The following is a 14,002-nucleotide window of genomic DNA, read 5'->3' on the forward strand; positions in this document are numbered from 1 at the left end:
TCACTTGGCGCTGGGAACTCTTTCGGGTTCCCTTGGCCTTCTTCTTAGTCTTCTCCGGCACCTCATAAGGAGCCGGAGTCCGCATCTTCGTCAGGAGAGCGTCCGCAGGGTCTTCGGGCAGAGGGGCCGGACAGTTAATCTACTCCGATGTCTCCACCCAGTCCTATCAAAGGCATGGGAGCTCAGACCCCGCACATGGTTAAGCTATGGGAAATAAATACCTACCAGATGTACAGAACTTACCGAATTCGCAGGGCGCTTCGCGCTTAGCCCGCGGTCCTCGGTAAGAGAAGGAGGGACCTCGGTGCCCTTGAACAGCACCTTCCAGACGTCCTTATGCATCGTGTCGAAGAGCTCGCGTAGAGTCTGGTGCTGGGCCGGGTCGAAGTCCCATAAGTTGAAAGCCCGTTGTTGACACGGGAGGATCCGGCGGAAGAGCATGAACTGGACTATGTTGACAAGCTTAAGTTTCTTGCTTATCATGTTCCGAATACACTTCTGGAGTCCGTCCAGCTCCACCGATGAACCCCAGGACAGGCCCTTCTCCTTCCAGGAAGTGACCCACGTGGGGATTCCGGATCAAAACTCGGGGGCCGCCACCCAGTTGGTGTCACGCGGCTCGGTGATGTAGAACCGCCCCGATTGCCACCCCTTTATGGTCTCCATGAAGGAGCCCTCGAGCCACGTAACGTTGGGCATTTTGCCCACCATGGCTCCGCCGCATTCCGCTTGTTGGCCGCCTACTACCTTCGACTTGATATTGAAGGTCTTCAGCCACAGGCCGAAGTGGGGCCGGATGCGGAGGAAAGCCTCGCACATGACAATGAACGCCGAGATGTTGAGGATGAAATTTGGGGCCAGATCATGAAAGTCCAGCCCACAATTGAACATAAGGCCGCGGACGAATGGATGGAGGGGAAACCCCAGTCCGCGAACGAAGTGGGGGAGGAAAACCACCCTTTCGTGAGGTTTCGGGGTAGGGATGATCTGCCCCGCGGCTGACAGCCGGTGCGTGATATCCGCGGCTAAGTATCCGGCCCCGCGTAGTTTTTTGATGTGTCCCTCCGTGACAGAGGAGACCATCCACTTGCCTCCCGCTCCGGCCATGTTTGGAGAGAGTTGAGGAGAAGGATGTGGACTTGGGCGCTGGAGCTCGAGTGCGCGAGAATGGATGAGCAATGAGGAAGAAGGCGTGGGTAGAAAAAGGTGAAACCTTATCCCTTTATAAGGGCGGACGAAACTATGAGCCCCCACCAGCCTAGTAAAACTCACTTATCCCCCAAGCGCCGTAATTGATGGCGCGGTTGGGTTACCCACGTCCGTATTGATGGGAATCCCGTAATAAGGGGACACGATCTCTGCTTCGACAATACGTGCCAAGAGAACCGCCTCGCAAAACACGCTGAGATAGGTTATGAAAAACGATTCGAATAAAGACCTGGCTGTGGTGTGATGTCACACTATGGGGTACGTCAGCAGATCAGATTTGTGGAAATATTATTCTCTCTACGGTGGTATGTGGAACTTGTTTTGCAGAGCCGGACACGATCCTCGTGTTCAAGATCTTCTATGAAGTATTCGGAGGAGGAACCCGCCTTTCAATGCCGAAGACAATCTGCGCGCCGGACTTATCGTCATTCAAGCCTGGTTCAGGGGCTACTGAGGGAGTCCTGGATTAGGGGGTGTCCAGACAGCCGGATTATATCCTTTGGCCGGACTGTTGGACTATGAATATACAAGATTGAAGATTTCGTCCCGTGTCCGGATGGGACTCTCCTTGGCGTGGAAGGCAAGCTTGGCAATACGGATATGTAGATCTCCTTCCTTGTAACCGACTCTGTGTAACCCTAGCCCCCTTCGGTGTCTATATAAACCGGAGGGTTTTAGTCCGTAGGACAACAGACAATCATACCATAGGCTAGCTTCTAGGGTTTAGCCTCTCAGATCTCGTGGTAGATCAACTCTTGTACTACTCATATTATCAAGAATAATCAAGCAGGACATAGGGTTTTACCTACATCAAGAGGGCCCGAACCTGGGTAAAACATCATGTCCCCTGCCTCTGGTTACCATCCGCCTTAGACGCACAGTTCGGGACCCCCAACCCGAGATCCGCCGGTTTTGACACCGACACTGTGCTTGTATGTTGATGACATACTAATATTCGGAACCAACCTCAAAGTTATTGAGGAGGTCAAGTCGTTTCTGTCTCAAAAATTTGAGATGAAAGACCTTGGTGTGGCTGATGTTATCTTGAACATCAAGCTACTAAGAGATAATGAGGGTGGGATTACACTTCTGCAATCCCACTATGTTGAGAAGGTGTTGAGTCGTTTTGGATATTCAAACTGCACACCATCTCAAACACCATATGATCCTATCGTGTTGATTTGAAAGTCCAAAGGCACGGCTATAGATCAATTGAGATACTCTCAAATCATTGGTTCATTGATGTACCTAGCGAGCACAACGAGGCCTAACATCGCGTTTGCTATGAGCAAACTGAGCCGCTTTGTTTCCAAACCGGGTGATGTACATTGGCATGCTGTTGAAAGAGTTATGCGCTATCTGAAAGGTACTATGAACTATGGACTTCACTATACCGGATACCTGTCGGTACTTGAAGGGTATAGTGATGCAAATTGGATCTCTGATGCTGATGAGATGAAGGCCACAACTAGGTATATGTTTACTCTTGGAGGTGGCGCTGTTTCCTGGAAGTCTTGCAAGCAAACGATCTTAACGAGATCGACAATGGAAGCAGAATTAACAGCATTAGACACATCTGGTGTCGAAGTAGGATGGCTTCGAGATCTTTTGATGGACTTGCCAATGGTTGGTAAACCGGTTCCGGCTATCCTTATGAACTGCGATAATCAGACTGTCATCACCAAGGTGAAAAGTTCAAAGGACAACATGAAGTCCAACAAACACATAAGAATGAGATTAAAGGCTGTCAGAAAATTAAGAAACTCCGGAGTGATAGCGTTGGAGTATGTCCATACGGCTAAGAATCTGGAAGATCCCTTTACGAAAGGGCTATCACGTGTAGTGACAGATAATGCATCGAGGGAGATGGGTATGAGACCCACATGAGTTGCCATGGTAGTAACCCAACCTATGTGATCGGAGATCCCGTGAATTAGGACCTGGGAAAACAAGCCAGTGGTGAACTGAGGAGAGTAACTATACTAACCCACTCCGTTGGAGATGCAATACTCTCGACACTGTATGGTAGGATGACTACTGTCTTAATGTGTTCCGAATCTTATATAAGCAAGATGCTATCCTACAGAGCGATCTTTGGAGGAACACACCTATATGAGCCCGACTGCTGGTCACAGTCTATGAGATTGGGGTGATCTCTAGTAAGCTCATGAATAGGCCAGGAGTGTGACTTATATGCTCCACCCGAAGGTTCAGCCTTCGGCAGCCTAGTACTAGTAAGACATGTGGTGAAACTTCTTTACGCCAAACTGACAATTCAAGGCATAGTCCATTGTTCAGTTGTGAAGGAGTGTAACTACTTGCTCTAGGTGAAGCTCAACCTTAACAAGTCTTCACTGAAACACTGGTATATCGAAACAGTAATTGGAACAGAGGACACAATGGGCCCTCGAGATCTGGTGGGGGATTGCTGAAATTTGAGATGGGCTCTAGGCCCATATAGCAATTTCTGAAAAATCTTTAAGGGCCCATGTGGGTTATATGGCACTAGGTGTAGTGGGAAGTTTAGTCCCACCCCGGAAGTGGAAAAGGAGTTGGACCTCCTTATAAGGGTTTCTCTTCTACATGCTATTGGATCTTGAGAAGAGAAGAGGCTCTCGCGCACTGCTCTTCCGCCGCCCGCCTCGCCACGCCACGCCTCGTCACGACGCGCCGCGGGTTGCGGGATTTTTGCCAGTCACTAACGGAGAGTTCTCTGACAGCTGGGCCACGATCTGAGATGTCGGATCGTGGGCTGTCACGGACTCAGACGTGGGACGAGCCCACGTCTCTCCACGCGGCTGCGCCTATACATGTGTGCGGTGTCTCTTAAACCTAGCCGCCACGAACGGATCACATCTGCTCCCATGCGCACGCCCACTGTCGTTCCCTTGCTGCTGCTGTCGCCGGTGACTCCATTCCGTCCGCCGCGTACACGGTCGACGGGAGAGCAGGTCTCCGAAACCACGTCCTTCTGGTTCATGTACGGGGTGAGGGGCGAATAGGTTTTTGGGCAGCGATTACGCGACTGCTCGCTTCCGATCATCTACTTCCTCTACGTCCGCGTCGCCTTCATCATCACCATGTCCACCGACGCCAAACGTGCCGCCGCCGAGAAAGCTGAAGCCGACAAGAAGGCTGCCGAGGACGCCGCTACAGCCACCAAAGCCACGGTCTCTGCATGGCCTACTGGAGGGTATAACTCGTTTATCCCGCTCCTACTGTTTTGTGTTTTAGCCATGGTAGCGTTACGTTGATCTTTCTACAATTAGCGTAGTATGTGCTAGCTTGGCTGAATATCAGTATACGTTTATTTGTGTCAATGCCATGCTAGTGATTTACTCGTGGATTAATTTAATCAAGAAATTGCCTATTTACTCAACACAAGCTGGTGCAGAAGGTTGTCATGGAGCTCTCACCTGTATGGATGGTGAGCCCAGGGCCGAGCGACCTGGCGTTTGGTGGCAGCCAGTCGTTTGCACTCAAGAATGTGGAGCACAAGGAGGTGAATGGAACTTTGCTGCTTGAGGGATATTTGTAGCATCTTATCTTCTCTGTCTGAGGATTCGTGGCCTCCTGTTGTAAACACTCAGCCATGAGAACTTGAGCCTCAAGCTGCATTCCTTCTTAAAACCCCACCACCTCGACCCCGCTCCTGCGCTCTCCCATCCTCCGATCCGCCATGGCGTCGGAGTGCGAGGTCACGCCGGACGACCAGCACGAGCACCTGCGCCCTGAGGGCACGGAGCCGCTGGAGCGCATCGCCGTGGATTACACGCCGGACGCCTGCCACCACGCGCCGGCGTCCGGCGAGATCCACGTCACCTACGACCACCGCGGCGGGGCGCGCTGGCGGTCGCGCGGCCGCTTCCTGCCGGGCTGCGCCGTGGCCGCCGCGGTCCGCGCCCCCGCCGGAGACACCGCGGGGCTCAACTACAACCTCTACCTGTCGTCGCTGGAGGGCTCCAGCGACATGGACGAGATCGACTTCGAGTTCCTCGGCAACGACAAGCGCGCCGTGCAGACCAACTTGTTCGTGGCGGGGGGCGGCGGCAGGGAGATGGTCCACCAACTCCCCTTCGACTCCTCGGACGGGTTCCACCACTACGCCGTCGCGTGGAGCGCCGAGGCCGTGGAGTGGCGCATCGACGGGGAGGTGATCCGGCGGGAGGAGCGGCGCGAGGGGGAGCCGTGGCCGGAGAAGCCCATGTACCTGTACGCCTCCTTGTGGGACGCGAGCGACGTCGACGAGGGGAGGTGGACCGGCACGTACCATGGCCGCGACGCGCCCTACGTCTGCAGCTACAGAGACGTCAGGGTGCCCGTTGTGGGAGAGGAAGAAGAATGTCAGGATGATGCGAACGCCGGAGATGAGGCCGGTGCTGCGGGGGAGGAGGAGGTTGATGCCGAAGCTGGTAAAGATTAGATGTCGGCGTTGTCCCGCCTCTGATCGTGCCACCAGCCATGTGGAATTAGCTATACTATCTTGGTCATGAGCGCTGCAATAAAAGATTCATGAATTATTTGCCGTGGAGGAAAAACAATGAAACACACACAGTTCATTTGAACACTTGTTTTTCTTAATGTTGCATAGTACGTTTAGACAATACTCCTATAATAACAGAGATTGAACCCATAACTGTCAAAAAAGAGAGATTGAACCCATAATATTATTAGTGCAAAATACATGGACCACATAAAATACGTGTGGTTAATACGATGATGGTCTTCATCAACATAGCTAACGTATCTCCTTCCCTATTCGGAAAAAAAAACGTACTCCCTCCGTTTTTATTTACTTCGCATATTAGCTTTGGTCAAAGTCAAACTATATAAACTTTGACAAAATTTATAGACAAAAATATTAACATGTACAATTACAAATCAATACCATTAGATTCATTATTGAGCGCACTTTCGCATCATATAAAATTGTTATCGTAAATATTTATATTCTTTCATATAAATTTGGTCAAACTTTTGACTTCAGTCAACTATAATATGCAGAGTAAATAAAAACAGAGGGAGTATCTCCTTCCCACAAACAAGCATGCCTACTACGAATAATGTTCGTGGTATCTTCATTCTCCCCCTCTTGAATGAGATCTGTTAATGCCGCCGTATTTTATAGCACTGAAAGCGCTGGTGAAGCCATCTGGGCTGGGTGCCTTGTCACTCGGCATTTGGTCCACGGCACTCTTGACCTCCTCCTCGTGAATGGTTCGTCAATGCCCTTTAGGTCTGTGTGCCCCAAATTTGGGTTCTCCCAATTAAAATCTTGGGTTGTTGCATGACCCCTACCAATGGCATTGGAAAAATAACTGTGGACAGTAGTTTCCTTCACCAAGTGATCAATTACCCAACCATTGTTATGCTTTAGCCTATGGATGTGCTTTTTCGTCGTCTCCTATTGACTCCAAGGTGAGATTTTTTGTGTTGGCATCCCCCTCCTTGATGTTATCAACGCTTCTTGCGTGCCCTTTCCAATACGGCAAGGCCCGTAACCCTCCTCTTAAGCCTAGCCCTCAGATCCTGCTCCTCGGGAGAGAGAGGTCCGATTCTTGGGTGATGTCGAGTTGAAGGATGATCAACAAGGCGGCGTGGAGTTGAAGCCTACCTTTGGAGAAGAGCCCCTTGCTCCACTTGGAGAGATGCAAGCTTGCTTTCTTGAGCTAACAAGATTTGGCATGGCTCAAGGTGGGTGGATGGTTCCTGCCAAACATGCTGCGTAATATCCATAAATCCCAGAATCCTTGTCCAAAAGTTTTCAGACTTGAAACTGCAAGGGCATCCAGGGCCCCTCTCATCAGCAAGGAGAATCGGGCAATGGTCAGACAGGGAGCTTGAAAGTGCATGGAGAATGTGGGTGTCAAACTTAATGTCCCACTCGACATTGCAAAAGATGGAGTCGAGCTTGCACATAGTCGGGTTTGACCGCTCATTACTCCAAGTGAAACTATAAAGCGGTGTAGTGCGACTCCAAAGCGGACGCGGGTTCAGGCTTAAGTTCACGTGGCTCGGTGTTTACAACAGGAGGCCACAAATCCTCAGACAGAAAAGATAAGATGCTACAAATATCCCTCAAGCAGCAAAGTTCCATTCACCTCCTTGTGCTCCACGTTCTTGAGTGGAAACGACTGGCTGCCACCAAACGCCAGGTCGCTCGGCCCTGGGCTCACCACCCAGACAGGTGAGAGCTCCACAACAACCTTCTGCACCAGCTTGTCCTCTTGAAACTTGCTCAGCAGCGGCACCAGGACGCCTCCGGCATCTCGGAAATCAACCAGCACACTGCACAACCCTCGATCCGCGAGAAGTCGGAGGATGGACTCTAGGTTCATCTGGTCGAGGACCGAGACGCTGACTCCCGATGGCTCCACGGCGACGGGACTATCAGCCAGGACTATGGCGTTAGATGCAGACTCTTCATTGAGAAACGGGATGTGTACTTTGGAACCTTCTCCCTGCGCTATGATGATGTAAAGAGGCTGCTTTGCGCCAGCCTCGCGTGATATTGGTAAGGTAGTCGCCTTGGCCATGTCGCTTGAAATTATAACTCCGTCGTATTCTTTCGCTAGTTGCGAGTAGTATCCTCCTGGTTGATCAGCTCCGCTCCCAATTTGATTTATGACAGTTCCGTTCATCGAGAGTGTAGTTCTGGTTTCAGTGTAACAGATAAAACATCAGCAGCAGCACACATCATATTCAGACAAAAAGAACCAACGCACCTGATATGCAACAGTACAAACTATAAACATTAAACATTACTACACTAAAATGGCTGAAGCAATGAGCACCCTACGTTTTTTAACCACAGATGTGAAACACAAATTTTGAACATGCTGTGCAACTTAGATTTGAAGGGGAGCCTTGGCGCAGTGGTAAAGCTGCTGCCTTGTGACCAAGAGGTCACGGGTTCAAGTCCTGGAATCAGCCTCTTGCAGAAATGTAGGGAAAGGCTGCGTACAATAGACCCAAAGTGGTCGGACCCTTCTCCGGACCCTGCACAAGCGGGAGCTACATGCACCGGGGCTGCCCTTTTGTGCAACTTAGATTTCAAAATTATGCTACACCTATAATTATAAATTAGCAAAAATACTAGAATCCTAGGAAGATACTTGTAGTTGGATATTTACCTCAAAGTTGCAAAGGCCTTCCCAGTAAGCATACGGTGAATGTAAGCCTCATTTAATCTGAGACATAATGCTTCCTCCACGCCAACCCTTACATCTATGCCGGCATTTCTGAGTTTTTCAATCCCTTTGGATGCTACAATAGGATTTGGGTCAGTCATCCCCACCACAACCTCCTTAACTTTGGCTTTGATGAGTGCTTCAGTGCAGGGAGGGGTTCTCCCGTAGTGGTTGCAGGGCTCCAGACTCACATAAGCTGTTGCATTCTCTGCTAAATGCCCTGCGTCCCTCAAAGCAAATACCTGCAGATAGAGCCACATATTAGCAACACCATACTTGGCTACGAGCCTATGAAATTATCAGCACCATTGTACTTTAGTGGCCCAAGTTCTTATGCAAGCAAAAAACATAGGTTCTGCTACCTATACGTAATAGGGTAATAGCCGAATACTACATAGGTGCTGGTTATTGTTGTGTATGACTGAAAACCACTGCATACTGTTGGCATACTGGCTACAGGTGATATTTCCTAAATAGTACTCCCTCCGTCTCATAATGTAAGACATTTTTCAATTTATTTCTTCATAATAGCATTAGCTGAGATCATATTGTTGTGTATGACTGAAAACTACTGCATACTGTTGACATACTGGCTACAAGTGATATTTCCTAAATATTTGTTTGGTGTTAGATGTATCTATCATCTGCTGGACAGCTGCAGTAGAAGTGAACAATTTATGACATAATGCAGTATTGGAACAGTACTGCTTAATGTAGCGCTGGTTTTTCCTGAATGAGTAAAATATATGTGAAATTAGGGATCATATGAAGATTGTGAACTGCTAACAGGCCAGGCTACTGGTAGATGGTTGTTCAATTCACAGGCTTGCAATAAACATCATCCGACAAATCCTTGGTAGTCCAAAAAGAGTGAGCATCAAATTGAGAAGAAGAAGGGTGAGAGGGGTGACCTCGGCGTGGGGCTGCCCGGCTTTGGGGTGGAATCCCTCGCCGACGACTTGGCCTTCGCTGACGATGACGCAGCCCACCATGGGGTTGGGGCTGGTGTGCCCGGCTGCCGTCCACGCCAGCTCGACGCACCGCCGCATGTAGTGCGCGTCCATGTCCCCCGCCTGCGCCTGGCACCGCACGCCGGCCGCGAGCCCGCGCGCGCCGCCGCTGCCGACCGCGAGGCGGGCGCGGCAGGGGGAGGCCGCGGCGGATGCGGGGCGCGGGGCGAGGCGGGGGCGCGAGAAGAGCGAGGAGGAGATCATGTCAGACCGAAGAGAGGAGGCCAGCCAATCCAGCGAGATGTGGGGGCGCCGAGCCTGGCTTTTGGATTCCCTGTAAGCTGCCTCGACTGCCTGCGTGCAGCTGTCGCGGTTGGCGTGGCCGGCTTGCGAGGCAACACCGGCGAGGTCTCGCCGCCGCGCGGAGCTGCTCAGGCCGCGGCGGCCGGAGACGGGGAGGCGGCGTCGCGCGGTCCTGGGGGGATAAGGAATCCCGGCGCGGCTCCGATGCCGACGGGGAGGGGCGCGGCGCAGCTTGGCAGGAGGAGTCGCGCGGCAGCGGGCTCGACGGTGAGGGGCGGCGCGGCGCGGCGCGCAGAGGAAGGAGACTCTGTTCCCTTCCTCACCCGAGCGCACCCGACCGGCCGAACCGCAGCATAGGAGAAAAAATGACTCGGGGGTATTTTGACAGGTGGGCCCAAAGACGGAAAATGAGAGAAAAATATATCAATATCCACAATATGAAATTTATATCATTTGATCGATCATGGAAGGTAGTTCAATATTTTATCTATTAGGTATTGCAGATGTTTCTATTTTGTTCTATAATATTGGTCAAACTTTCAACTGGTTGACTTGCACGAAAATCAATACACCTTACATTCTGAAACGAGGGAGTATATCTTCTAAATTTTACTAAAAGGCAATGCATTTTTTTTAAATGTCCATTGCACTCTCAGAAGATATTTCACTTCCCCGTGAAGAAAAGAAGACTTTTTATTTTCACAATTTGCAAGATTTTGTTCGAGAAAACTCACATGAGTGTTGCCTTTTAATTAAACGGCATGCGAACTACTCGTGAAAAGAGAAAACAACTAGATCTGTGTAAGCAAATATCCGCCAAAGGCTTGGTTAGCCACTTCTCGGTAGGTCATCCTCTTGTCGGTGAATACACGACAGTTCCTCTCCTTCCAAATGTTCCAGAGCAAGTATGTCATGATCTCACTACGCTCCCTCACGCTCCGCTCGGAGGCACTCGCGAGGAACCCAACCCACCATGGGTTTATGGAAGAATCAGCGTTAGACGGGCTTGGCATGGTCATCTCCTTGGCAGCATTGACAATCCTCCATACCTCCTGGGAGAAGGCGCAATCTCGACATAGGTGAGCGAAAGTCTCAATGAATGCAAGAAAGAGATGACAGATCAGATTGTGTGGCTATCCACGGATTGCAAAATTCTCCGCCGCGAGGATTCTACCGTGTTGTACCAACTAGGCGAAGAGTTGCATTTGGGGGTGGCCCGACCCTTCTGAACCTTAATAGAGCGAAAAGGCGTCAATCTTCCGGGCTCCTGGCCCAATGGCCAAAGCGCAGTGGTGTCTCTTAGCTGACGCTGGTTCGAGCCTCGACTTGCCTCGACTCGCACGTTGTGTCTTACGTTCTCCTTTTAATTAAAAAACGTAGGGGATGCTCCCCCTACTGGTCTTATTTCCCATTTGCAAGATATGAGCTTCAAATTCTATACTATATTGGTTGGTTAACTTTACTTATCTACGATCCATCAAACCACTATCTCCTCTCTAAACCCTAGAAAGGAGATTTTTCGGGTGCGCCATGTAGTCGCCCTACCTCCGCCGGTAGGTCGTTGTCCCACTACTCTTCCACCATGAAGCTTTGGGGGTGGGGATACTAGATGGAGCTCTTTTTTCCTTTGGGGCAGGGGGGAGGGTTATTATGCGGTGGCGCTTATCTTGATCTACCAAATAAAGTTTTCGTGAGCCTCCCTACGCAAATGGTGTCTATTGTGGTACATCAATTGCTTGTTGCAGCGTACTCAAGACTTTTTTTGGGTGAACTAGTGATGTAATTTGAGGGTTACTCATGTCAGACTTCTTTTAAAAAATAAGGGAGCTAAATTTTAGGGGCTGGGTTAGATCCATGTTCTTTTAACTCTTCAAATTGGAGGAGTTAAGGTTTAAGAAGACATTTAAGAAGTTCAAATTTAAGGGTTCTGTTATAGATACCATGTATGCTAAGAGCATCTACAACGGGACAGAGCAAATATGAACTCTTAAACGCTCGCGGACGCGCCCGGTTAATGACCGGGTGTGCCCGTTTTGAGCCCCTATTTATCCGTCCACGCAACCACACTCCTCATTTTTCTTCGCATATGCCCGGTCACATGCATGTGATTGGTGGAGATGAAGAGAGAGAAATAGAAGAATGTATAAAGAAAGAGAAAAGGTGGTACGGGGTGCGACCGCGTCCGATGTGGCGGAATGCCCGAGCGCGTCCACAAGCCCTCATATGCTCCCCATATTTGAGATGGATATGAGGGTTCACGGATAGCCCAGTCATATAGGGATGATATGAAGGGTCCGGTTGGGTCACGTTTTTCCTTCTCTCTCATGTCTAGTCACTGATCGCGCGCGTCCGCGGGCGTATGAGTAATGGTTTGAGGCATCTGGCTATAAATGCTCTAAATGCCTTTTGTATGAACTGGTGATCTAAAGAAAAAAACAATTAGAGAGCTAAGTTTAGCGGGAGTCTGTGGCTTCTTAACTCCTCAAATTTGAGTTGGTAAGAGTATCTACAGTCGGACTTGGCAAATCCGACCCCTCAAACGCTCGCGGATGCGTCCGGACATGTCCGCGAACAGTGACCGGTCGCCCCTCAAAAAATGCATTACACATCCGGATACCTCAAATTAGAAACCTCAAATTCATATTAATACATGCAACAAAAAGATCTTTAATGGGAGCTTCGTCTAGTTCCGCTCCCGCCCGCCCAGCTCCACCCTGGCCATGTCCAGCGGCTGGTTACGCCCCTCAGAGTGTTGGTCCGGTCGGTGGCAAGGTAGGGTAGGGCATGGGACACGAGCCAGCTCACGGGACTCAAGGCACCGCCGTCTCCCAAGTCCTACTCTTTATCATCGGAGACCGAAACACGAACGGTGCCGGTGGACGTCAGATCAGCGACGAATCCCTCCGGGGACGAGCCGCCGACGTCCACCACGATGTGGTTGTGGCGCCTGGATTGATGTGCCATACAGGGCGTTGCAGAATGCGACTCCACCTCGCCGACGTCCGCCGCCGCCTCTGATAACCCACAAGTATAGGGGATCGCAACAGTTTTCGAGGATAGAGTATTTAACCCAAATTTATTAATTCAGCACAAGGGGAGCCAAAGAATATTCTCAAGTATTAGCAGCTGAGTTGTCAATTCAACCACACCTAGAAACTTAATATCTGCAGCAAAGTATTTAGTAGCAAAGTAATATGATAGTAGTGGTAACGATAGCAAAAGGTAACGGTAGCAAAAGTAATATTTTTGAGTTTTGTAGTGATTGTAACAGTAGCAACGAAAAAGTAAATAAGCGAAGAACAATATATGAAAAGCTCGTAGGCATTGGATCGGTGATGGAGAATTATGCCGGATGCAATCGATCATGTAACAGTCATAACCTAGGGTGACACAGAACTAGCTCCAGTTCATCAATGTAATGTAGGCATGTATTCCGAATATAGTCATACGTGCTTATGGAAAAGAACTTGCATGACATCTTTTGTCCTACTCTCCCGTGGCAGCGGGGTCCTAGTGGAAACTAAGGGATATTAAGGCCACCTTTTAATAGAGTACCAGACCAAAGCATTAACACATAGTGAATACATGAACTCCTCAAACTACGGTCATCAACGGTAAGTATCCCGATTATTGTCACTTCGGGGTTAACGGATCATAACACATAATAGGTGGCTATAGACTTGCAAGATAGGATCAAGAACTCTCATATATTGATGAAAACATAATAGGTTTAGATCTGAAATCATGGCACTCAGGCCCTAGTGACAAGCATTAAGCATAGCAAAGTCATAGCAACATCAATCTCAGAACATAGTGGATACTAGGGATTAACCCCTAACAAAACTAACTCGATTACATGATAAATCTCATCCAACCCATCACCGTCAATTGAGCCTACGATGGAATTACTCACGCACGGCGGTGAGCATCATGAAATTGGTGATGGCGGCTCCGTATCGTAAAATGCGATGAATCCTTCTCCCTGATTTTTTTTCTCCCCGAAAGTGAATATATGGAGTCAAGGTTGAGTTCGGTGGAGCGTCATGGGGCCCACGAGGCAGGGGGCACCCAGGGGGGTAGGGCACGCCCCCACCCTCGTGGACAGGGTGTGGCCCACCTAGCGTGGATCTTTCTTCCAGTATTTTTTATATATTCCAAAATAATTCTCCGTTGATTTTCAGGTCATTCCGAGAACTTTTATTTCTGCACACAAAAATAACACCATGGCAATTCTGTTGAAAACAGCGTCAGTCCGGGTTAATTCCATTCAAATCATGCAAGTTAGAGTCCAAAACAAGGTCAAAAGTGTTTGGAAAAGTAGATACGACGGAGACGTATCAACTCCCCCAA

General features: G+C 49.6%; 2 protein-coding genes across 2 annotated transcripts; one reads left to right on the forward strand and one right to left on the reverse strand.

The window, feature by feature from the left end:
- Positions 1 to 4,671: 4,671 nt before the first annotated feature.
- On the forward strand, positions 4,672 to 5,774 carry LOC119304186 (xyloglucan endotransglucosylase/hydrolase protein 31-like). The gene has a single exon (XM_037581362.1). It carries the CDS (start codon positions 4,889 to 4,891, stop codon positions 5,630 to 5,632), a length of 744 nt encoding a protein of 247 aa, XP_037437259.1. The 5' UTR covers positions 4,672 to 4,888; the 3' UTR covers positions 5,633 to 5,774.
- A 1,282-nt stretch (positions 5,775 to 7,056) lies between these two features.
- On the reverse strand, positions 7,057 to 12,616 carry LOC119300468 (riboflavin biosynthesis protein PYRD, chloroplastic-like). Its single transcript, XM_037577413.1, has 4 exons — positions 12,521 to 12,616; positions 9,311 to 10,021; positions 8,343 to 8,641; positions 7,057 to 7,863 (listed from the first exon to the last, which is right to left on the reverse strand). The coding sequence occupies exons 1-4, from the start codon at positions 12,614 to 12,616 to the stop codon at positions 7,275 to 7,277; spliced, it is 1,695 nt and encodes a 564-aa protein (XP_037433310.1). The 3' UTR covers positions 7,057 to 7,274.
- Positions 12,617 to 14,002: the final 1,386 nt, after the last annotated feature.

This window comes from Triticum dicoccoides, chromosome 5A (genome assembly GCF_002162155.2).
Source record: "Triticum dicoccoides isolate Atlit2015 ecotype Zavitan chromosome 5A, WEW_v2.0, whole genome shotgun sequence".
NCBI classification, from domain to species: domain Eukaryota; kingdom Viridiplantae; phylum Streptophyta; class Magnoliopsida; order Poales; family Poaceae; genus Triticum; species Triticum dicoccoides.